The 24977-nt window shown below is 41.5% G+C and overlaps 1 protein-coding gene across 2 annotated transcripts in view; it reads left to right on the plus strand.

Moving 5' to 3' along the window:
- The window catches only part of slc14a2 (solute carrier family 14 member 2), a 50593-nt gene that overhangs the window by 11875 nt on the left and 13741 nt on the right, over window positions 1–24977 (plus strand). The window contains exons 3-5 of one of the 2 annotated variants that reach the window (XM_072252451.1): window positions 1542–1731; window positions 3290–3418; window positions 19483–19675. In XM_072252451.1, coding sequence (XP_072108552.1) covers window positions 1542–1731; window positions 3290–3418; window positions 19483–19675 — 512 coding nt within the window. The remainder of the gene's footprint in view (window positions 1–1541; window positions 1732–3289; window positions 3419–19482; window positions 19676–24977) is intronic. The other variant, XM_072252452.1, reaches the window with a different exon arrangement.

The raw sequence follows: 24977 nt of genomic DNA on the forward strand, positions 1-24977 counted from the left end.
GGCGATCGTGTGTCAAGTTGAGAAATAAGCTGCTTTTTCACAAGCTGTTGAACTTGCTGCGGAAAGCAAAGGAAGCCAAGGAGAGGGCGAGCTGAATGAATGGGCGAGTGAATTAAAACAGCTGGGACAGTGGAAGCCCCGGGTCATGTATGCAATCTGAATGGAGGTTTTGCACAAAGTCGGCATCCAATCCATTTGGCTTCCCTGGTGCAGATCTCAGATGCACCATCTGCTCAGTCTGACCTCCACCTTAAACTTAAACTTGCCTTGAACTGATCATCCCAGCAAGAAATTCCAGGAGCCGTTAGAAAGAATGAATCAGAATGAAGTCCCACCCACACAAAAAAAAACTGAGATAGCCAAATGTTATTTCCTCACTGCCTCCTCAAACTTAGTTGGCTGTAAAGATAGAAAATATAACTATCGGGCATTGTAGGGACCAATGTGCATTTTGTCCTTTTAAAGTAGCATCACAATCATTGCCAACGCCATGACCCTTACTGTCGGCCATCTCACCTGAAAGCCATGCTGCAGTTATATATTGGTGTTCCAGGACACAAGAGGTACTGCAGATGCTGAAAATCTAGAGCAATACACACAATGTGCTGGAGGAGCTCAGCAAGTCAGGCAGCATCAATGGATATACAGTCAATGTTTCGGGCCAAGACCCTTCATCGGGAATCTAGAGTTCCAGGGCATGCAAAGGCCCAAACACATCAGGAGAATGTTCGGTGGTAACTGGTTGATGTCTGCATCTGATGGCTTGATGTATACACTTGTTTTGAATTTATTTATTTCGGAATTTTGGGAACTGTGATGGTCAGCAACAGAGAAAGGATCAAATAGCAACTATAGATTTATGAACAGAATAGATTTGCTGAATGATGGTTTAGTGCTACGTTCATTACTACTACAGAGAGCTCTGGGGCCATATTGCTCCTTTCTCCTCTTGCCCTCCTCTTGTTCTGCAGCTGATCTCCTGGAGGGTATTAGCAAGGGCCGAGTCCTTGTGATCCTGCGACTGTGTAATGTAGGAAAAACTGTGACACTTCAATCTCAGTTGAAGCGGTGCCTCAGAAAGGCGGCGTCCATTATTAAGGACCCCCATCACTCAGGACATGCCCTCTTCTCACTGTTACCGTCAGGAAGGAGATACAGAAGCCTGACGGCACCAACTCAGTGATATATATACTTACTGTAATTAATCTACTTGTTCATTTGTTTTCTTTCTATGTTATCATGTATTGAATTGTACTGCCGTTACTAAGTTAACAAATTTCATGACACATGCCGGTGATAATAAACCTGATTCTGATTCTGATTCTGCCCATATTCTGCTAAGTATTGCACGGCTCATTCAAAGCATTTTGGGCAATGAAGTTATACCTTGTGCAGACCAGTAGTTTTAAGATTCAAACGTTATCAAGCATGTTCATTTCAACTTGCAGTTTAACTTTACTCTGGAAGTAACTTGGATGCATTAAGTGAATGTCATGTGTACAAAATGGATGTTCTAAAATCTTTTTCTAAAAACATTACAGAACAAAACATTCTGCTTCGTTTCATTGACTGGAACTTGCGTGGAATTGCTCAGGTGATGTTTGTCAACAATTCATTAAGTGGGATTATTATCTTGGCCGCTTTAATTTTGCATAATCCGTGGTGGGCACTGAATAGCATTGTGGGCACTGTGTTCTCAACTCTGGCAGCGGTTTTGCTCAGTCAGAACAGGTAAATGTATTGTGCTAATATACGTTTGCTCCTTAATTTTAAGACTTTGAAGTGTTTTAATGCTTGTGATCTATATTTATGTATGGGAGGTTTAAAGTGTGAGACAGTTATTAGCATGAACATGTGCCTTCATTGGAAAATCTATCCTGATTTCTGAAATTATAGTTTATAGATTTGTTAGATGATACATTTGACCACAAAGCCTTAACAGATGGCTTAAATATTTCCATCAACTAATTTCTTTCACTCCCTTGACCTTTATTGAGGAAGTTCATGAACAACATATTGCAATTACTTTCTACTTCACATTTGCCTTACAAATTGATGTATTGAATTTCTTTTACCATCTATTCTACCAACAGACCTCTCGAAGCACTTGCCTGGAATTACTACTATCTTCCTCATTTTTCTCATACGTTCCGCCTCCACCACTGCTGCCGGCAGCCCATTCCATGCACTCACCACTCTCTGTGTAAAAACCTTACCCCTGACATCTCCTCTGTATCCCCTTCCAAGCACCTTAAAACTATGCTCTCTGGTGCTAGCCATTTCAGCCCTAGGAAAAAGCCTCTAACTATCCATTTTTTTTTTACTTGAAATTATTTAACTTAGAAAGTAGGAAGAATGGAGAAAAAAGGGAATATTGAAGCAAAGACAGATTTTGGAAAAAAATTTTTACAAATTTTCTGAACATCTTAGGTTAAAGATCATATTCTTCCAGTAAAACAAATCTTCATTATACTGCAAAGTTGTTGCCTGCAGTCTCATAAATGCAATAAAATATGCAAATAGTCCACTGAATAATAAAACAATAAAGAGAGTACAGTAGAAGCAAGCTTAATATACACCTAATGGTGCGTTCATACACTCTTAACATCCATCTTCAAGGCTGCCACCTCACCCTCAGAAGGAACCGCGCAGATCAAAAGAATTAGAACACTGTGCAGGGTGAAATACATAGGGATACAACACAGAAACAAACCCTTCAACCCACCAAGTCTGTGTCAACTGTCAGCACCTATTTACACTAATCTTATATTAAGCCTGATGAAGAGTCTTGGACTGAAACATCAACTGTTTATTCCTTTCCATAGAAGTTGCCTGACTTGCTGAGTTTCTCCGGCATTTTATGTGTTGATTTCCAGCATCTGCAGATTCTCTTGTATTTGTGTCATACACTAATGCCAATTTTGTATTCCCCCAACATTCTTACTCATTTCCTGTAGATCCTAAGAGTTAGCTGCACATTAAAGGCTATTTATTATGGCCTTTCTAATTTACCAATCCACATATCTTTGGCATGTGGGAGGAAAGCAGACCAACCAGGAGAAACCCACATGTCAGAAGGGGAATGTGCAAACTCTACATAGCTGGCATCCAAGGTCGGGATTGAATCCAAGTCTTTGGCACTCTGAGCAGTAGCTCTACCTCTGCCCTTGAACTGCCCTTCAGTTCAGACCAAAAGCTTTTCATCTAAACTGAACAAAACCATTCTCTCCTAGAACTTATTTTTGTTAATTTGGGGTTATGAACATACATTGTGTTGTTTGTGTTTCAGATCTGCAGTTGAAGCGGGTCTTTATGGATACAATGGAAACCTGGTTGGCATTCTGATGGCTGTATTTTCCAACAAAGGAGATTGGTACTGGTGGTTGCTTCTACCTGTGATTCTCATGTCAATTATGTGGTATGTGAAGTATTTTTTTAAAAATTTAGTACCATTGATGCACATATTCTACACTCAAACCTCTGGTTTTTGAAAATATAATAATTTAATTTGCATACCATCCATTAATATGAAGTACTGTATGTACTGTACATACAGTGGCCACTTTAATTGCCACCTCCTGTACCTAATAAAGTGGTCACTGAGTGTCTGCTCATGGTCTTCTGCTGCTGTAAGCCGGCCACTTCAAAGTCTGGCGTGTTATGCGTTCCAAGATGCTCTTCTGCACATCAACTGTTGTAATGCATGGTTATTTGAGTTACTGTCGCCTTCTTGTCAACTTGAACGAGTCTGGCCATTCTCCTTTGTCCTCTCTCATTACAAGGCGTTTTCACCCACAGAACTGCCGCTCACTGCATAGTGCATTTTTCTTTGTCTTTCACACCATTCTCTGGAAATTCTAGAGACCGGTGCACATGAAAATCCCAGAAGATCACCAGTTTCTGAGATACTCAAACCACCCTATCTGGCACCAACAATCATTCCATGGTCAAAATCACTTAGATTGCATTTCTTCCCCATTCTGATGTTTGGTCTGAACAACAACTGTACCTCTTGGCTACGTCTGCATGCTATTATGCATTGAGTTGCTGGCATATGATTGATTGATCAGATATTTGCATTAAGAGCAGGTATACTTAATAAAGTGGCCACTGAGTGTGTGCCTTTAAAGAAACATGAATGCAAAATTTAAACAATGAGAAAAGGCTGAATGTTCTCAGCACCCTGGGGCATACTCTAGCTGTCTGTCAAACAGGAGGGAGCTGGAAGCATCAGAAACCTGTTAAAACCTCTTTCTACTCAAGATGATAATTTTTTTTTAGCTGAATCAAATAAGGTAACAACTGCCTCAGGAAAATATCATTGAATGTCTTGGGAGTGCAATAGGATATTTTATATCTACCAAAGAGAACAGACAAGTTGTTGGTTGAAAATGTAAATTGAAATCCAAAACCTTCAACATACTACCTGTACAACGCTGAAATATTAACCTACGTCTTATGCTCAAGGCTCTGGACTGAACTCAAAGCCATCACCTCCTGAGTCAAAGCTAAGAGTGATATGGTTAAGCTATGAAACATATCATTAAGACAAACAGGCCCTGCTACTTAGAAGAAGGTAAGAGTCTGTGAATGAAGTTGAAAATGACTAAAGGACATTATTAGACTCTATGTTCAAGAACTCTTTCCAAGTTTATTAGTTAAATTTCATATTTCTCCACTTGGGTACCCCATATGATTTTAAAATATACATAGACTAATGAGCAATGCAGAAGGAGATTTATTTGATGCCAAAATATTCAAGATTGATGAGAGATATGTTTTCAGATAAATAACACAGAGTATGAGACCTAGTGTGTTCAGTGATTTGTGAGAGGTCCATACACTGAAGCCACCTGTTCCTTATCAAACTTATTTTTCTGTTTGTGGCCTTCTGTTTTCCTTTTCTGACTCTAGCTTAATCCATTAATGGTACGTGATGATTCAAGAGGGCTTTACTATTATTTGACGTGACAGGACTATTTTGCCACATGAATAAATGACTGCAATGTCTCACTTGATAGATAAGTGAGAGCCAAAGAACAAACACTCAGATTAAATCATAATGTTTTAAGGGTTCCTAACAACAAAAATATGTCAGTCCTTCAACTTTTTAATGTAATAACCATTTTTAACAGTGGCTAAAACTTTCCAAGAAATACCATCATACTGAAAACTTATGGGATATCATCCCAGAAGTTGCATCGAATAGTGTCCAGTGGTGGTCCCAGAAAATGGAGAAATTGCTTGGAAGATTCCTTTACAGCACGGAATAACTGGAATTAAGTGACATTTTTGGATCTCTCAGGGACTGATCTGTTTCATATCAATAGCTCTGTCATTTGCCAAACCAGCCAAGTGCCTTCAACCCTACAATATTTCCTACAGCTGATCAGGCAGCATAAAACATGGTTCAATAAAGAATTTGCTGGGGAACTCATCATTATAAGCAACAACTGAATTGTCAACGTTTCAGGTCAAAATCTGGCATCGGGTTTGCATAGAGAGGGAAGATACTCTGCATGAGTCTGACCTGCTGAGCCCCACCAGTGGACTGTGGCTCCCACATCTGCAGTCTATCGTGTCTTCAAAAGGCATGGTTCAGTTGGAGCTCTTAGGTGAGCCCCTTACCCAGTTTTTTAGAAATTGGTATACAGTATGTCCACTCATGTGAGGAAGCAGCATCACAAAAGCAAGGGTTGTGCTCAAGACTATTATATTACAAAATTTTAAGACAGCCAAGAAGATGGGCGGAGCCAATGGGAAGACATTTATTTTGCATGAAGCATATACTACCTCTGGCACTTCCAGCATCGGTTTCCCAGTGCTTATTTGAAAATCCATTGCCTAATTTTCATTGGTTAGTGACAGGGGAGTAGGAGTTTGTCTTTGCTTTACCCCCATTCTCCATGTCTCCATCAATTTTACACAGAACTACGTCAAACTCAGAACAGGTGCTGTTTATGTTGTCCAACACATTTTCAGCCAATCTCATCAAAGTAATACTGTATAGAATACAGCACGGAAATAGGACCTTTGGCCCAATGACTGTATCATTCACCTGCTAGTCCCAGTTGCCTATATTCAGCCCAAACTCCTCTCCTCCAGGTACCCATCCAAATACTTCTTAAATGTTGCAATTGTATCTACCTCGACCACCTCCTCTGGCAACCCATTCCGTGTGCTGTGTTAGGTTACCTCTCGGGTTTCTTTTAATTCCCTCCCCTTTGATCTTGTATCTGTGGTCTCTAGTTCTGGATTCTCAGCCCTGGGGAAAAGACTACAACCATCTACCTTATCCACACCCCTCGTGATTTTATAAACTTCTATGAGGTCACACCTCATTCTTCCGTGCTCCAGGGAATAAAGATCCCGTGTGGCTAACACTGACCACTGGGATACCCCCACTGGTTACAGGCCTCCTGTTAGAGAATCAACCTTCATCCATCACCCTCTGCTTCCTACCATAAAGTCAATTATGAATCCACCTTGTCACCTTCTCCTGGATTCCAAATGAGCCAACCTTCCAGATCAGCCTACCGTGCAGAACCTTGTCAAAAGCCTTACTAAAGTCCATATAGAAAACATTAAATGCCTTACATTCATCTATCACCTTAGTTACCTCTTTGAGAAATTCCAAAAGATTTATCAGACATGACCCCATCCTACCTACGCCCCCCCACACTCACATATAAAACAATGCTGACATCTCCTGTCAAGCCTTGACTATCCAAGTGATGGTACATCTTGTTCCTTATTATTCCAGCCAGTAACTTACCTACAACCAAAGTCAAACTCAGCAGCCTGTTAGCCTGTTAGTTCCCTGGCCTGTTCTATTAGCCTTCTTAAGACCATGAGACACAGGAGGAGAATTCGGCTATTTGGACCATCGAGTCCGCTCCACCAGTCAATCATGGCTGATCCCTTTTTCTCCTCTCCTCAGCCCCACTCTCTGGCCTTCTCCCCATAACCTTTGAAGCTGTGTTCAATCAAGAACCTATCAATCTCCACCTTAAATGCACTCAACGACCTGGTCTCCACAGATGCCTGTAGTAACAAATTCCACAAATTCACCACCCTTCAGGTAAAGAAATTTATCAGCATCTCTGTTTTAAATGGACACCTCTCTATTCTGAGGCTGTGCTCTCTTGTCCTAGGCTCTCCCACCATGGAAAATATCCTTTCCACATCTACTCTGTCTAGGCCTTTCAACATTTGAAAGGTTTCAATAAGATCTCCTCTCATCCAGCTGTTCCTTTGCCTTTAAATAGAGTAAGCCAGGTTAAGCCAGGTGAACCTAGGTAGATCTTGCCTAGTGACCTTAAAGTTAACCCTGGTCAACTTTAAGATTTTAATCTCTGGAGCCATTCTATCATTTCCTATAACTGTTTTAAAAGTAATATAAATATGGTCACTGGATCCAAAAATGTTCCCCACTGCCACCTCAGCCCTTATGTGGAGGTCCAGTATCACTCCATCTTGAGTAGGATTTTCTGTATATCGTGTGAGCACACATCACACAAATCCTACCCCATCCAGGCCCTTTGCACTCTGGGAAGCCCAGTCAATATTGGGAAAACTGAAATTTCCCACTAGCACTACTCTGCTATTCTCACAAATAAGTTCATTCAGTCAACACATCTGCTCCCCAAGTTCCCACCAACTATTCGGGAGAGGTGTCTATAATATAGTCCTACCAGGGTGATCATTCCCTTCTTATTTCCAAGTTCTATCTAAATGGCATTGTTAGATGATCTTTCAAGAATATCCTGTCCAAGTATTGCTGTTATGTGCTCCCTTATCAAAAAGACAATGACCCCTCCTCTCTTACTTGTTCCTCCTTCACGCTTAAAGCATCAGCAAGAGCATTCAGCTGCCAGTCTCTCCCTTTTCTCCACCATGTTTCTGTTATAGCCACGATATCCAAGTCCCCAGAGGCAATCCACATCCTCAGCTCATCTGCTTCACCTGTTAAGCTACATGCATTGAAACAGGTGCAGTTTAAAACAGTGATCCACTCTGCCCATTTACTGTAAATATGGCTACTCTGATACTACATATACCATCACTGACTTCACTCTCTTGAGTCCTTCCCCTTGCCAATCCAATTTAAGCCCTCCCTGGTGCCAATAGCAAATTTCCTTGCAAAGATATCAGTCCCTCTCTAGTTCAAGTGTGACTTATTCCTCTAGTACAGGTTATTTTTAATCCCAGAACAGATCCCAATGATCTGAGGCCTGAACTCCTACCCTCTATACCATCTCTTTAGCCACACACCTGTGTAGGGCCTGTTTCTGTGATGTCTCTATAAATCTATGACCTAATCCCTTCTTCTACCTATACTGTTTGTATCAACATGCACAACAACCTCTCGCTGTTCAACCTCCCCCTCAAGAAATTTCTGCAGCCACTTAGACATCCTTAATCCTGGAATCCAGGAAGCAACACACCATCCTGGCATTCCTTCGGCAGCCACATAATCTCCTATCTGTCTCCCTCACTGTGGAGTCTCCAGTCAGCATTTCATTGTACTCCTTTCCCACTCACCCCTTTGCAAGTGCATTTTGCTGTTTGCCTTGACTACTCCATGTGGCATGTGTTTCACATTTTTATGGTAAAAATACTTTGCCTGTACTTGATGAATATTCTAACAGTTATCAGAATCAGAATCAGGTTTAATATTATTGAATACATTGTAAAATTTGATGTTATGCAGCAGCAGTACATTGCAATACAGAATAATAAAACCTGTAAATTATAGTAAGAAGTTCTATGTACATTTAGAAATTTGACAGTGGAGAGGAAGAAGCTGTTCCTGAATCATTATGTGCCTTCAGGCTCCTGTACCTCCTCCCTGATGGTAGCAATGAGAAGGGGGCATGACCTGGGTGATGGGGTCCTTAAAGATGGGTGGCACTTCTTTGAGGCATCGCTCCTTGAAAATGTCCTGGAAGCTGGGGAAGGATGATGGAGCTGACTGAGTTTACAACTTTCTGCAGTTTATTTTGATCCCATGCAGTGCCCCCTCCCCATACCTTAACTCATAATTCTGATATTTGGATTTGATCTCACCCATATATGGAAATAGCTCCCCTCTCAGATTCTTTCATAATTTTAAAGACTGCCTTTGGACTTTGTGTTTCAGCTGGTTTTGGTTTTCCAGGCATACATAATCATTCAGTTTTCTGGCTATTATAAATGTTTTTGCACCTTCCCCAATGCCCCTCTTTCATTTTGTAATATGGGAACCAAAGATCCATGCAGTACGCTGTAAGAACAAAGCAACATTTGAATAATACAAATGCTCTGCTTTTGAATTTTTGCTCCTCTGGAATTAACATCAGTGCTTGATTTTCAATTTCTGTCCTTGTCAACCTGCCTTGCTACTTTAAATGATGGGAGTCTGCATTCAGTTTATATAAGAAATAGAAGGAGGTGCAGGCCATTTGTGCTCTTGCACCTACTCTATCTTTCAATAGTGACTAATCTTTTACTTCAGCACCACTTGCTCGCACTAGTCCCAAAACCCTATATTCCTTCCATATCTAAAAATCTATCAATCTAACAATTTGTTTAAGTATAGAAATTAATTGCCTTTTCTTCACTTCTTTGACTGAAATCTCACTCCTGACTAGAGTGTCATTCACCTTAGGAACTTTACCCTTTTCAAGGCCCTGGAAACTGTAGAGACAGGCATAAGGGAACAATAATGATTTCTGGTGAATTGTATTCTACTGCAGGATGTAATTTTCTGGCAAACATCCAAAGGCCATATGTGCCCTGTTGACGATTGTTCTTCTCTACATCTATACCTAGGTATTTAATATCTATTTATTAGTTACCTCATTAACTTGAAAAAACTATAGTCTTAAGAGGAAACTGAAGAGCACGTTGTGAGCAGCGGTCCCCAACCACCGGGCCGCAGAGCATGCGCTACCGGGCCGTGAGGAAGCGATATGATTTGGTCAGCTGCACCTTTCCTCATTCCCTGTCACAGCCACTGATCAGCCATTATGCACGCCAGGTCATGACCCGCGCGTCATCCGTGTCAGGGCGGGAACGCGATCAACTCCTCCAGCTTGCAAATGATGACGGGCTGAAAAGTATGTTTGACATAACATTTCTGTCGGCATTTTGGATCAAAGTCAAGGCTAAATATCCTGAGATAGCTACGAAAGCACTGAAAATGTTGCTTTCATTTCCAACATTTTTCTGCAATGAATACTAAACTGCGGAATAGACTGGACATCAGGAACCCCCTTCGAGTATCGCTGTCTCCCATCACCCCTCGATAGGACTGTGTTGTTGCAGGGAAACAAGCCCAGGGCTCCCACTGATTCAGCGATATTGGCAATGATTTTATATATTCATACGGGGAAAATATGTGCTGTGCGTTTAATATCCAAATATTACTTGAAATGTTATGATGCTGTTGACTTATGTGACCTATATAACCATATAACAATTACAGCACGGAAACAGGCCATCTCGGCCCTTCTAGTCCGTGCCGAACGCCACTCTCACCTAGTCCCGCCGACCTGCACTCAGCCCATAACCCTCCATTCCTTTCCTGTCCATATATCTATCCAATTTTTCTTTAAATGATCATATCGAACCTGTTTCTGTCACTTCTTCTGGAAGTTCGTTCAACACTTCAAGCTCCCCTGATAATTGACTTATCATTATATCCATGCGAGGAAAATATGCGCTGTGTTTAATATTAAATTCGTTAGATAAACCCTTTTAGAAACAAAATTGAGTGTATTACCCACTTATCACCTACATTCCGGTAGTGATTAACACCCACCCCCACGAACGGAATCACCAAAAAGGATTTGCTTGGCGGAGGGGGGAGGGAAGGAATCAGCTGGGCAAGACGCGCATGCGCATTGGTGCCCGCGCAAGGCTTCATGGTCATTGTAGTCTTTTGGGTAAACTGCATTTGACTGCTACTCTTGTTCGTTGGCAACCCTACCACCACCCCCCTCCCCCCCCCCCCGCCCCGGTCGGCCGGTCCGCAAGAATATTGTCAATATTAAACCGGTCCGCAGTGCAAAAAAGGTTGGGGACCTCTGTTCTATTGGAACAGAGAGAATAAAGGCATCTTGCAAAGTGTTCTAAAATTATGAAGGGTTTTGATAAAGTGAGTAGGACAACTATATTCCCTGCTCGTCTGACGATGATAATTTTATTTCAAACAAAGCAGATTTATATGCAATTGATTACATTATCATTATAGATTGTGAAATAAATTTGGTTACTAACATAGACAATTATAAACACTAAGACGTTAGATATACACATTATTAACTAACATAAATAGAAAGAAAACATAAATATATTTTATATTTATCTATAATTATAGATTAAATTATTTTGCTTTTAATGGCACAAGCAATGTTTCTATCATTGCAAGATGAATTGTTGGAGATCTATTATTACTTAAGCAAGCATAAACATGCAGCTGGTCTCTAATGAACAGAATATCATAACCCAGTGTAACATAAACAAAATGCCGGAGGAACTCAGCAGGTCAGGCAGCATCTACAGAGAGGAATAAACAGTCGACGTTTCAGGTCAGGACCCTTCATCAGGACTGGAAGGGGAAGAATTCAGAATAAGAAGATCGGGGAGGAAAAGGATTACAAGCTGGAAGGTGTGGGGGAAGGTAGGTGTATGGCGAGGGAGAATGAAGTGAGAAGCTGGGAGGTGATAGGTGGAAAAGGTAAAGGGCTGAAGAAGGAGGAATCTGATAGGAGAGGAGAGCGAACCATAGAAGAAAGGGAAGCAGGAGAGGCACCAGAGGGTGATAGGCAGGTGAGGAGAAGAGAAGGGGTAAGAGGGGAGCCAGAGTGGGGAATGGACAGGAGAGAATGAGAAGGGCGGAGAAATTACTGGAAGATAGAGAAATCAACGTACATACTGTCAGTTCCAGACTGAATGTGGGGCGTTTATGATATCATAACCACACAACCTGGGCCAGTACAAAACTCCATCACTCTTTTCTTTTTCATTCTGCCCAGAATGTTCAAGATGAAGGGTCTCAGCCCGAAACATCAACTGTTTATTCCCATCCATAGATGCTTGCCTGACCTGCTGAGCTCCTCCAAAACATTTTGTGTATTGCTCTAGATTTCCAGCATCTGCAGTACCTCTTGTGTCTGTGGTCAAGAGATATGGCAGCTCACAAGGATGAATTCTTGGCGTGCATGATTATGTCATTGTGAATAAATCACTTGCACAGCCCACAAAGTCCTGCAAAGATAGCCAGAGCGAAGTTAATAAATCACAAAGACAACAGAAATCTAAAATATTAAATATATATTTCCACTGTCTGAATTGTGTTTCTTAAGATTAGCAAGATAGCAGTTGTATACTTTATAGTGTAGTGCCAAACTAGATGTTTCAGAAGAATGAATGCTTGAGCAATAAGTTTGTTAGGCATGACCAGTATATCATAATCCCAATGTTGACTTGAGGTTACTCCTTTTATTCTTGTTAAGTATGCTCGAAGTGCTTCCTTTCTGAGTGAACTTTACAGGCACTCCAGTTGACTAATAATGCACACAAGTTTTAATCAAACTGGAATACATTATTTTCTAACCGCCTGCTGGTTTCCTTGTACTTAGTCAGTCATAGCTTATTTAGAGCAACAGTTCACCCTTCCACAGCCTTCCTTTTATCGGCCATTCTTCAATGTACTCCATCTGCCCCAATCGGTTTATTAAAAGTTAATCACTCGGCTTTTTTCATATTTTCAACTAATCCCAATTTACTTCATGACTTGAGATGCAATACTAACATGGCAAGTATAAGAGAATTCTATTGTATTTTGGGGGTTGAAATCCATAATAGTTGACTTACTACAAGCATGCAAAAAACATCTGCTGTCCTTTGAATTTAAAAAAAGTCATGTCAGAATATTCTTTTCAAAACACTTCAATTTGACCTGAGGTGTAATCTTAACAGAAACTATTCTCAAAAAAGAAATGTGTTTTTCCTTTGTGTCTTACCATTCCCATTGAAGTCAATACAGTGTCAGATCCTGAACCTTGTGACTGATCAGGTCACGCTCATGATATCGGAAACAACATCTTGTTTCCTCATGGAGGTTCTCTGTTACCTCCTCAGTAATGAAATGTGCAGAAGAATAGTAAACAGGTGGATATCCAGTCAAATGTGTGATTTGATCCAACGGCTAAGCAATGGAATGCCATACTAGATCTAGTACTAGGTAATGAACTGGGTCAGGTCACAGATCTCTCAATGGGTGAGCATCTGAGGGACAGTGACCACCGCCAGCACTCCCTGGCCTTTAGCATTATCATGGAAAAGGATAGAATCAGAGAGGACAGAAAAATTTTTAATTGGGGAAGGGAAAATTATGAGGCTATAAGGCTAGAACTTGCTGGTGTGAATTGGGATGATGTTTTTGTAGGGAAATGTACTATGGACATGTGGTCGATGTTTAGAGATCTCTTGCAGGATGTTAGGGATAAATTTGTCCCAGTGAGGAAGATAAAGAATGGTAGGGTGAAGGAACCATGGGTGACAAGCGAGGTAGAAAATCTAGTCAGGTGGAAGAAGGCAGCATACATGAGGTTTAGGAAGCAAGGATCAGATGGGTCTATTGAGGAATATAGGGAAGCAAGAAAGGAGCTTAAGAAGGGGCTGAGAAGAGCAAGAAGGGGGCATGAGAAGGCCTTGGTGAGTAGGGTAAAGGAAAACCCCAAGGCATTCTTCAATTATGTGAAGAAAAAAAGGAAGACAGGAGTGAAGGTAGGACCGATTAGAGATAAAGGTGGGAAGATGTGCCTGGAGGCTGTGGAAGTGAGCGAGGTCCTCAATGAATACTTCTCTTCGGTATTCACCAATGAGAGGGAACTTGATGATGGTGAGGACAATATGAGTGAGGTTGATGTTCAGGAGCATGTTATATTAAGGGAGAGGTGGTGTTGGAGTTGTTAAAATACATTAGGACGGATAAGTCCCTGGGGCCTGACAGAATATTCCCCAGGCTGCTCCACGAGTTGAGAGAAGAGATTGCTGAGCCTCTGGCTAGGATCTTTATGTCCTCGTTGTCCACGGGAATGGTACCGGAGGATTGGAGGGAGGCGAATGTTGTCCCCTTGTTCAAAAAAGGTAGTAGGGATAGTTCGGGTAATTATAGACCAGTGAGCCTTACGTCTGTGGTGGGAAGGCTGTTGGAAAAGATTCTTAGAGATAGGATCTCTGGGCATTTAGAGAATCATGGTCTGATCAGGGACAGTCAGCGTGGCTTTGTGAAGGGCAGATCGTGTCTAACGAGCCTGATAGAGTTCTTTGAGGAGGTGACCAGGCATATAGATGACGGTAGTGCAGTGGATGTGATCTATATGGATTTTAGTAAGGCATTTGACAAGGTTCCACACAGTAGGCTTATTCAGAAAGTTAGAAGGCATGGGATCCAGGGAAGTTTGGCCAGGTGGATTCAGAATTGGCTTGCCTGCAGAAGGCAGAGGGTGGTGCTGGAGGGAGTACATTCGGATTGGAGGATTGTGACTAGTGGTGTCCCACAAGGATCTGTTCTGTGCCCTCTACTTTTCGTGATTTTTATTAACGACCTGGATGTGGGGGTAGAAGGGTGGGTTGGCAAGTTTGCAGACGACACAAAGGTTGGTGGTGTTGTAGATAGTGTAGAGGATTGTCGAAGATTGCAGAGAGACATTGATAGGATGCAGAAGTGGACTGAGAAGTGGCAGGTGGAGTTCAACCCAGAGAAGTGTGAGGTGGTACACTTTGGAAGGACAAACTCCAAGGCAGAGTACAAAGTAAATGGCAGGATACTTGGTAGTGTGGAGGAGCAGAGGGATCTCGGGGTACATGTCCACAGATCCCTGAAAGTTGCCTCACAGGTGGATAGGGTAATTAAGAAAGCTTATGGGGTGTTAGCTTTCATAAGTCGAGGAATAGAGTTTAAGAGTCGCGATGTAATGATACAGCTCTATAAAACTCTGGTTAGGCCTCACTTGGAGTACTGTGTCCAGTTCTGGTCACCTCACTATAGGAAGGATGTGGAAGCATTGGAAAGGGCTGCCTGGTTTAGAAAGTATGCATTATGATCAGAGATTAAGGGAGCTAGGGCTTTATTCTTTGGAGAGAAGGAGGATGAGAGGAGACATGATAGAGGTGTACAAGATAATAAGAGGAATAGATAGAGTGGATAGCCAGCTCCTTTTCCCCAGGGCACCACTGCTCAATACAAGAGGACATGGCTTTAAGCTAAGGGGTGGGAAGTTCAAGGGGGATATTGGAGGAAGTTTTTTTTACTCAGAGAGTGGTTGGTGCGTGGAATGCACTGCCTGAGTCAGTGGTGGCAGATACACTAGTGAAGTTTAAGAGACTACTAGACAGGTATATGTTGGAATTTAAGGTGGGGGGTTATATGGGAGGCAGGGTTTGAGGGTCGGCACAACATTGTGGGCCGAAGAGCCTGTACTGTGCTGTACTATTCTATGTTCTATGTTCTATGTTAAGTCAAGATGATATTGACCCTGACAATCAAAGCATCAGATGTGACTGTAGTTCTGTCTGTAAAAGATAACAGACCTCCTCATGTGATGTCAAAAGCTTTAACCTCTGAATAGCTTCTTCAGAGTGCTAGAGGTAGGAGAGTGACAGTCTGTACATTTTTCATGAGATTGACCATGAAGGTGACATGGTAGTGTAGCAGTTAGCACAATCATTTTGCAGCACCAACGATTATCAGTGGGGTTCAATTCCCTCTGCTGGATGATCTCAGCAGGCCAGGCAGCATCAATGGACAAGAGTACAGTCACCATTTCATAGGGACATTCTACGAGAGGCTGCAAATATAGATTCCTCAAGCTCTCCCAGGCTATCCTGGTGGCTGCAACAAGTGAAGGATTGAGAAAATCATCTTTGAAGTTTCTTGCTGAGATTCAACAAATTGAATAACTTCAAGAACGCCTTGAGTAGACAAGATCTGCTGGAAAGAAAATTATCTGCCCCAGTTTCATCCTGAAGCTTGTTATGTTCTGCATAGGCTCTATTGATTGTGTCAATTATGCTATATTGCAAGGGAAATTGATATTAATGATTCCATCAATAGCAACAATTGGCTTGCACAAATATCCCTTACCTGGTGACTTTCTTTATTTGAAACAACTCTAAAAAATACCAATTTGTTTCAATTCCCAAATCAAATCAGCCAAAACTTGACCTGTAAGTAATTGTGGATATGTTTGGTGAGCCAGGATACAAAAAGGCAATGAGTCCACAATCCATCCTTTCAAACATGGAATTGGAAACTACAGTAGATACTCGTAACATTTGCAGCAGCCCAGATCAGCTGAATAATCAATTACTCATATCATGTCTTCATAGTTTCTGCCCCAAATTCCAGTCAGAATCAGAATCAGATTTATTATCACTGGCATATGACGTGAAATTTGTTAACTTGGCAGCAGCATTTCAACGCAGTACATAATAAGCAGAGAGAAAAAAATAATAATAAAGAAAATAAAAATAATAATATCAAATAAACAAGTAAATCAATTACGTATATTGAATAGACTCTTCAAAAACGTGCAAAAACAGAAATACTGTATATTAAAAAAAAGTGAGATAGTGTCCAAAAATTCAATTTCCATTTTGGAATTAGATGGCAGAGGGGAAGAAGCTGTTCCTGAATCACTAAGTGTGTGCCTTCAGGCTTCTGTACCTCCTACCTGATGGTAACAGTGAGAAAAGGGCATGGCCTGGGTGCTGGAGGTCCTTAATAATGGACGCTGCCTTTCCGAGATATTGCTCCCTAAAGGTGTCCTGGATACTTTGTAGGCTCGTACCCAAGATGGAGCTGAATAGGTTTACAAACCTTCTGGTGCTTCTTTTAGTCCTGTGCAGTAGCCCCTCCATACCAGACAGTGATGCAGCCTGTCAGAATGCTCTCCACGGTACAACTATAGAAGCTTTTGAGTGTATTTGTTGACGTGCCAAATCTCTTCAAACTCCTAATAAAGTATAGCCACTGTCTTGCCTTCTTTATAACCACATCGATATGCTGGGACCAGGTTAGATCCTCAGAGATCTTGACACCCAGGAACTTGAAGCTGCTCACTCCCTCCACTTCTGATCCCTCTATGAGGATTGGTATGTGTTCCTTCATCTTACCCTTCCTGAAGTCCACAATCAGCTCTTTCATCTTACTGACGCTGAGTGCCAGGTTGTTACTGCGGCATCACTCCACTAGTTGGCATATCTCACTCCTGTATGCCCTCTCATCACCACCTGAGATTCTACCAACTATGGTTGTATCATCAGCAAATTTATCGATGGTATTTGAGCTATGCCTAGCCACACAGTCATGTGTATATAGAGTAGAGCAGTGGGCTAAGCACACACCCCTGAGGTGCGCCAGTGTTGATCGTCAGCGAGGAGGATATGTTATCACCGATCCGCACAGATTGTGGTCTTCCAGTTAGGAAGACAAGGATCCAGTTGCAGAGGGAGGTACAGAGACCCAGGTTCTGTAACTTCTCAATCAGGATTATGGGAATGATGATATTAAATGCTGAGCTATAGTCCATGAACAGCATCCTGACGTAGGTGTTTATGTTGTCCAGGTGGTCTAAAACCATATGGAGAGCCATTGAGATTGTGTCTGCCATTGACCTATTGTGGCAATTGGCAAATTGCAATGGGTCCAGGTCCTTGCTGAGGCAGGAGTTCAGTCTAGTCATGACCAACCTCTCAAATCTTTTCATCACTGTCGATGTGAGTGCTACCGGGCAATAGCCATTAAGGCAGCCCACATTATTCTTCTTAGGCACTGGTATAATTGTTGCCTTTTTGAAGCAAGTGGGAAATTCCGCCCGTAGCAGTGAGGGGTTGAAAATGTCCTTGAATACTCCCGCTAGTTGGTTGGCACAGGTTTTCAGAGCCTTACCAGGTACTCCATCGGGACGTTCTGCCTTGCGAGGGTTCACTCTCTTTAAAGACAGCCTAACATCGACCTCTGAGACAGAGATCACAGGGTCATCAGGTGCAGCAGGGATCTTCACAGCTGTAGTTGTGTTCTCCCTTTCAAAGCGTGCATAGAAGGCGTTCAGTTCATCTGGTAGTGAAGCTGCCATTCATACTATTGGGCTTTGCTTTGTAGGAAGTAATGTCTTGCAGAATTCATCTAGAGAATTCCCGTAAAAATCACCTTGTCTCTAATTTTCCCCACCACTTTAACTATCTCAGAAGGCTCATATTACATGTGTTCTTTAAACATTTTTCTTTGGGCCAAAACAATATAGTATGTTATTAACTTTATGTTTATAAAGTATCATCAGCGTAATGATTTGCAGCATTCATCGGGCTTACCTATTATAGCTAACTTGACCTTTCAGCTTTATGATGAATGTAAATACATATGTGACAGGACCCATTGTCAAATGTAAACAGGTGTAAGCCTGGTTAAAAGACCTCTGGTTGAATGGTTTTGTTCAATGGGTGAGGGTGTGAGTGGTAGAGCAGTGGCAAACAGGTGGAGAGAGATAATGAGTGGGTAGAGGACAGGAGAGATTTATCACCCAAGGTTGGCAATGTCCTAATTATTGTTACCCATAGCATTTATATTTAAATACAATTCAGTTACAGCTATAGAATTACTTTGAAAGCTCTCTGCCATTTTTGAAATCTATGAAGCATCTATCTTTGGCCCTGTCCTATCCCTCGTCTGCATGCTACTACTCATCAAGTGGAAGATGTGGGCTTGACTGCAACTTTTAAGGGAAGCTTGGATAGTAATAAATGACTGGGATAAGGAGGGACTTTGGTCCGGGTGTGGGTCAATGCGGCTGAGCAGAGTAAAAGAGTTCAGCATGGACTAGATGGGCCAAAGTGCTGAAAGACTATGACTCATCCATGCCTTTACCAATCTCAGACTCGATTGCAGCAACAACCCTTGGCTAGGCTCCCATATTCCACCCTTCATAAACAGTACATTATCGAAAATTCTGCTGTTCATTTCAATGTTGCACCCATTCCCATTCGGTGACCTAATTAGTTCTCCTTTGATCAAAATTTCAATTCTAAATGTCAATCCTTGTATTCAAATGGACGACACGATGTCAATAACCTCCTCCAGTCCTCCAGTGCTCTGAGATACCTACTGTCAGATCACTTCTGCCCATGATACATCCTATTTCCACTATTCCACTCTAGATGACAAACATCCATCTGATCCTAAACTATTTCTTAAATAGAAATTTCATCACTTTTTGCTTTTTTAAGATGATTCTTTCAAAACATGTTATCATCCAGCATTTTGATCCTTATATCTATTAAGTAAAAAATTTTGTTAGAAATGTTTAATTGTCATGCAGAAGAGGTTGCTCAGAATTTCTGTACTTAGCCTTTAAAAAAGCATGCCATTCATATCAAAAATTAACCTGGTTAGCAGCATGTATTTGCACTGAAAACTATTTCTTTTTGCAGTCCTGTGCTTTCAAGTGCCTTGACCTCCGTGATGGAAAGATGGGACCTGCCTATTTTCACTCTGCCATTTAATATTGCCATTTGGATATATTTGGCTGCAACGGGACATAACAACAATTATTTTCCCCAGGTCCTTATTCAACCCATAAACACACCAGTAAATACCACGTGGTCAGAACTCAGTATTCCAATGGTAAGCAAAATGCTACCACAGAATTTTATGATGTTATTATCAAACCATTAAATAAAGTTAGTGAGCTGCCAGCAAATTAACACTTGAAATTATGGGTAATTATGGGTAATTCATAGAGTGATGGCTAAAACAAAAGGCAAAAAAGGGATGTAAGGTATTCAAGAAAGACAGAAAAAGAGAGGAAAGGATTGAGCTTTAATTAACTACATCGTTGCTCCAGAGAGATGTCCTGAAATGAAAATCTACTGTAACAAACAAGTGAGATACGACTTGCATTATTCTATAGGATGCCAACTAATGGAAAGCATATCAAGAAGCAGAGTTGCCTAAAAATTACAGAGACTTGCAGTAACAATAGTACTGTGATAATGAGGAACTTCAGTTATCCAAATATAGTGTGGGAAAGCAATAGCAAAGGGGGGAGGAGTTTCTTAAATAGGATGAGTCTGTTTCAAGCCCATCGAGGAAGCCATTAATGCCTGGCCTTGATCCTAGGAAATGAGCCAAAACAAATAGAGAAAATACCATTGGTGAACATCTTAGAAACAGCTATAAGGCTTAGAACAGTCACACACACACACAAAAGCTGTGGACCATTCTAAGTTAAGCCAGTCAAATGGAGCAGGACATCGAAGCTTGGCAGATAAAACTGCAACTGAACAATGGGAGGTCTGTTGTTAAGCTGGAGGTGTCTCAACTATTGTGGAGGTATTTTCTCATGAGGGAAATAAATACTAGAGCTCCCTGAATGACTGAAAAGATGGGGGGCCAAGTAAAGAGCCTGTGAGAGACAACAGGTTTAGAGGAGGGTTAAAAAGAAAACAAAAGATGTCAAAAGAGAGTACCAGGAAGCACTGGCAAGAAATATAATACTGAATTCTATTAGCATGCAAGCCAGGAAAGAATTGTAAACTCTGGTGACCACACTTCAGGAAAGAAGCAAAGACTTTAGATGAGAAGGAGAATTACTAAACTGCCTGTTATGATGAGGGACTTTAATCATCTAGATAGAGTGGAGAAACTGGAATTTCTCTCCAAGGAACTGGGGAGATTGTGAGGAGATCAGTAACTAGAGGGATGTCACAGGGATCAGTCTTGGGGTAATTTTCTTTCAATGACTTGGATGAAGGGAATGAGGATTTAGGGAGTATGGGAAGAGAAGGAAAGTGGTATTGAAGCTAAGATCATGCCGAACAGCGGAACAGAGATCAGTTGACTGACCCTGCTAAATCAGTAAATTGTTTTACTATTGTCACGTTTACCGAGGTAGTGGAAATCTTTGTTTTTCATGCCATCTATGCAGATCATTTCATTATAACAAGCCATTGAGATAATAAAAGAGAAAACAATAATAGAATGCAGAATAAAGTGTCATAGTTACACTAACAGAGAAAGAGCACTGCAGGCAGATGATAATGTGCAAGGCCTCTTGTTTTTCAGATTCCTGTGATTTGATAGAATAAAATCATGAAAAGATAATGGAAGTGTACACCCTAGGTATAGAAGAAAGCAAGAAATTGTTCCTTTTGCTGGAAGGGTCAAGAACCAAAGAATAGAGAATGAAGGCAAAGAGCAAAAGAACTGAAAGTGACATTGGAGAAACAATTTTACTAAGCAAGTAATCAGGGGCACTATGGAGTAGTAGTGGAGGCAGATTCACTCACTGCTTCCAAAACACAGCTGATGAGCTGAAGGGAATTTTCAGAGCAATGGGAAGTGGACAGAGGAGTAAGATGAACGTGATTGTTCTTAGAGCCAGAATGGACTCATTAGGCTGAACAGCTTCCTTCCATGTTGTACAACTAAGTAACTTAAAAACTTTCTCTGTTTATTTGGTATCATTTGAAAATTATCAGCTGTTGAGCTATTATGCTTATATTATTCAAATGGACCTGATACTTTTTCTCTCAAGTACCAAAGCAAATTCCATTTGAAGGCTGCAATTGAATCCATATCTACCATCCTTCAAACAGGGAATTCCACACAATGCCTGCACATTATGGCAAAAGGTGTTTCCTCAAATCACATGTGGCTACTCAATGAATCACTTTAAATAATTTCCTTTAGTTAAGGACTCTTTCAGCAAAAGTGGCAAGTTTCTTTATTTGTTTTGTATAGATCCTTGCTGTTAATAAACACATCCATCCATCCACTTCTCATTCCTCATTGCACCAAGGAAACCAATCATACAGCTCCCCTGGTCTGTTTAAATAGCTGAGACCTTCCAGCTCAATCTTTTCTGCATGCTGAAGAGTGCCCTCTCCTATTATTTAAGAGATGCATTGTCAAGTTGTAGAAATGACAGTAAACAATGAAGGAAGGAAATAAACTGTATAGAAAAAGAAGCTCTGCAGCGACCTCGCACTAAAATAACACAATAGACCATAAGACCATAAGACAAAGGAGCAGAAGTAGGCCATTCGGCCCATCGAGTCTGCTCCCCCATTTTATCATGAGCTGATCCATTTTATCCTATTTAGTCCCACTGCCCCGCCTTCTCACCATAACCTTTGATGCCCTGGCTACTCAGATACCTATCAATCTCTGCCTTAAATACACCCAATGACTTGGCCTCCACTGCTGCCCGTGGCAACAAATTCCATAGTTTCACCACCCTCTGACTAAAAAAATTTCTTCGCATTTCTGTTCTGAAAGGGCGCCCTTCAATCCTGAAGTCATGCCCTCTCGTACTAGACTCCCCCATCATGGGAAACAACTTTGCCACATCCACTCTGTCTATGCCTTTTAACATTCGAAATGTTTCTATAAGGTCTCCCCTCATTCTTCTAAACTCCAAGGAATACAGTCCAAGAGCGGACAAACATTCCTCATATGTTAACCCTCTCATTCCCGGAATCATTCTAGTGAATCTTCTCTGTACTCTCTCCAACGTCAGCACATCCTTTCTTAAATAAGGAGACCAAAACTGCCCACAGTACTCCAAGTGAGGTCTCACCAGCGCCTTATAGAGCCTCAACATCACATCCTTGCTCCTATACTCTATTCCTCTAGAAATGAATGCCAACATTGCATTCGCCTTCTTCACTACTGACTCAACCTGGAGTTTAACTTTAAGAGAATCCTGTACGAGGACTCCCAAGTCCTGTTGCATCTCAGAACTTTGAATTCTTTCCCCATTTAAATAATAGTCTGCCCGTTTATTTTTTCTGCCAAAGTGCATAACCATACACTTTCCAACATTGTACTTCATTTGCCACTTCTCTGCCCATTCTTCCAATCTATCCAAGTCTCTCTGCAGACTCTCCGTTTCCTCAGCACTACCGGCCCCTCCACCTATCTTCGTATCATCAGCAAACTTAGCCATAAAAAGAAGCGGCCCCAACACTGATCCCTGTGGAACACCACTGGTAACCGGCAGCCAACCAGAATAGGATCCCTTTATTCCCACTCTCTGTTTCCTGCCAATCAGCCAATGCTCTATCCACGTATGTAACTTTCCCATAATTCCATGGGCTCTTATCTTGTTAAGTAGCCTCATGTGTGGCACCTTGTCAAACGCCTTCTGAAAATCCAAATATACAACATCCACTGCATCTCCCTTGTCTAGCCTACTGGTAATTTCCTCAAAAAATTGTAATAGGTTTGTCAGGCAGGATTTTCCTTTAAGGAATCCATGCTGTGTTCTGCCTATCTTGTCATATGCCTCCAGGTACTCTGTAACCTCATCCTTGACAATCAACTCCAACAACTTCCCAACCACCGACATCAAGCTAACAGGTCTATAATTTCCTTTTTGCTTCCTTGCCCTCTTCTTAAATAGCGGAGTGACATTTGCAATCTTCAGTCTTCCGGAACCATGCCAGAATCTATCGACTTTTGAAAGATCATCGCTAATGCCTCCGCAATCTCCACAGCTACTCCCTTCAGAACACGAGGGTGCATTCCATCTGGTCCAGGAGACTTATCGACCTTTAGCCTATTCAGCTTCCTGAGTACTTTCTCTGTCGTAATTGTGACTGCGCACACTTCTCTTCCCTGCCACCCTTGAGTGTCCGGTATCCTGCCGTCTTCCTCAGTGAAGACTGATGTAAAATACTTGTTCAGTTCCTCTGCCATCTCCTCATCTCCCATTACAATTTCTCCAGCATCATTTTCTATCGGTCCTATACCTACTCTCACCTGTCTTTTACTCTTTATATACTTGAAAAAGCTTTTAGTATCCTCTTTGATATTATTTGCTAGTTTCCTTTCATAGTTAATCTTTTCTCTCTTAATGACCTTCTTGGTTTCCTTTTGTAAGGTTTTAAAAACTTCCCAATCCTCTGTCTTCCCACTAATTTTTGCTTCCTTGTATGCCCTCTCCTTTGCCTTAACTTTGGCTTTGACTTCTCTTGTCAACCACGGTTGCATCCTTTTTCCACTCGAAAATTTCTTCTTCTTTGGAATATACCTGTCTTGCACATTCCTCATTTCTCGCATAAACTCCAGCCACTGCTGCTCTGCCGTCTTTCCCGCCAGTGTCTCTTTCCAGTCAAATTTCGCCAGTTCCTCTCTCATGCCACTGTAATTTCCTTTACTCCACTGAAATACCGACACATCAGATTTCGGCTTCTCTTTTTCTAATTTCACAATGAACTCAATCATGTTATGATCACTGTCTCCTAAGGGTTCCTTCACCTCAATCTCTCCAATCACCTCCGGTTCATTACACAATACCCAATCCAGTACAGCCGATCCCCTAGTGGGCTCAACAACAAGCTGTTCTAAAAAGCCATCTCGCAGACATTCTACAAATTCTCTCTCTTGAGATCCAGTGCCGACCTGATTTTTCCAATCTACTCGCATGTTAAAATCCCCCACAATTATCATAACACTGCCCTTCTGACAAGCCTTTTCTATTTCCAGTTGTAATTTATAGTCCACATCCCTGCAGCTGTTTGGAGGCCTATAAATAACTGCCATCAGGGTCCTTTTACCCCTGCTATTCCTTAGCTCAACCCATAAAGATTCTGCACCTTCCGATCCTATATCACCTCTTTCTAATGAGTTAACATCATTTCTTACCAATAAAGTCACGCCTCCCCCTCTGCCTACCTTCCTATCCTTCCGACACACCGTGTATCCTTGGACGTTCAGCTCCCAGAGACATACGTCCTTTAGCCAGGTCTCAGTGATGGCCACAATATCATACCTGCCAATCTGTAGCTGTACAACAAGATCATCCACCTTATTCCTTATGCTGCGTGCATTTAAGTACAACACCTTAAGACCAGTATTTGATACTTTTTGCTTTGATTTCACTGCAACTTTATTGCACTGCAACTCATCCCAATGGCTACAC

Source organism: Mobula birostris, chromosome 3, assembly GCF_030028105.1.
Source record: "Mobula birostris isolate sMobBir1 chromosome 3, sMobBir1.hap1, whole genome shotgun sequence".
NCBI lineage: Eukaryota > Metazoa > Chordata > Chondrichthyes > Myliobatiformes > Myliobatidae > Mobula > Mobula birostris.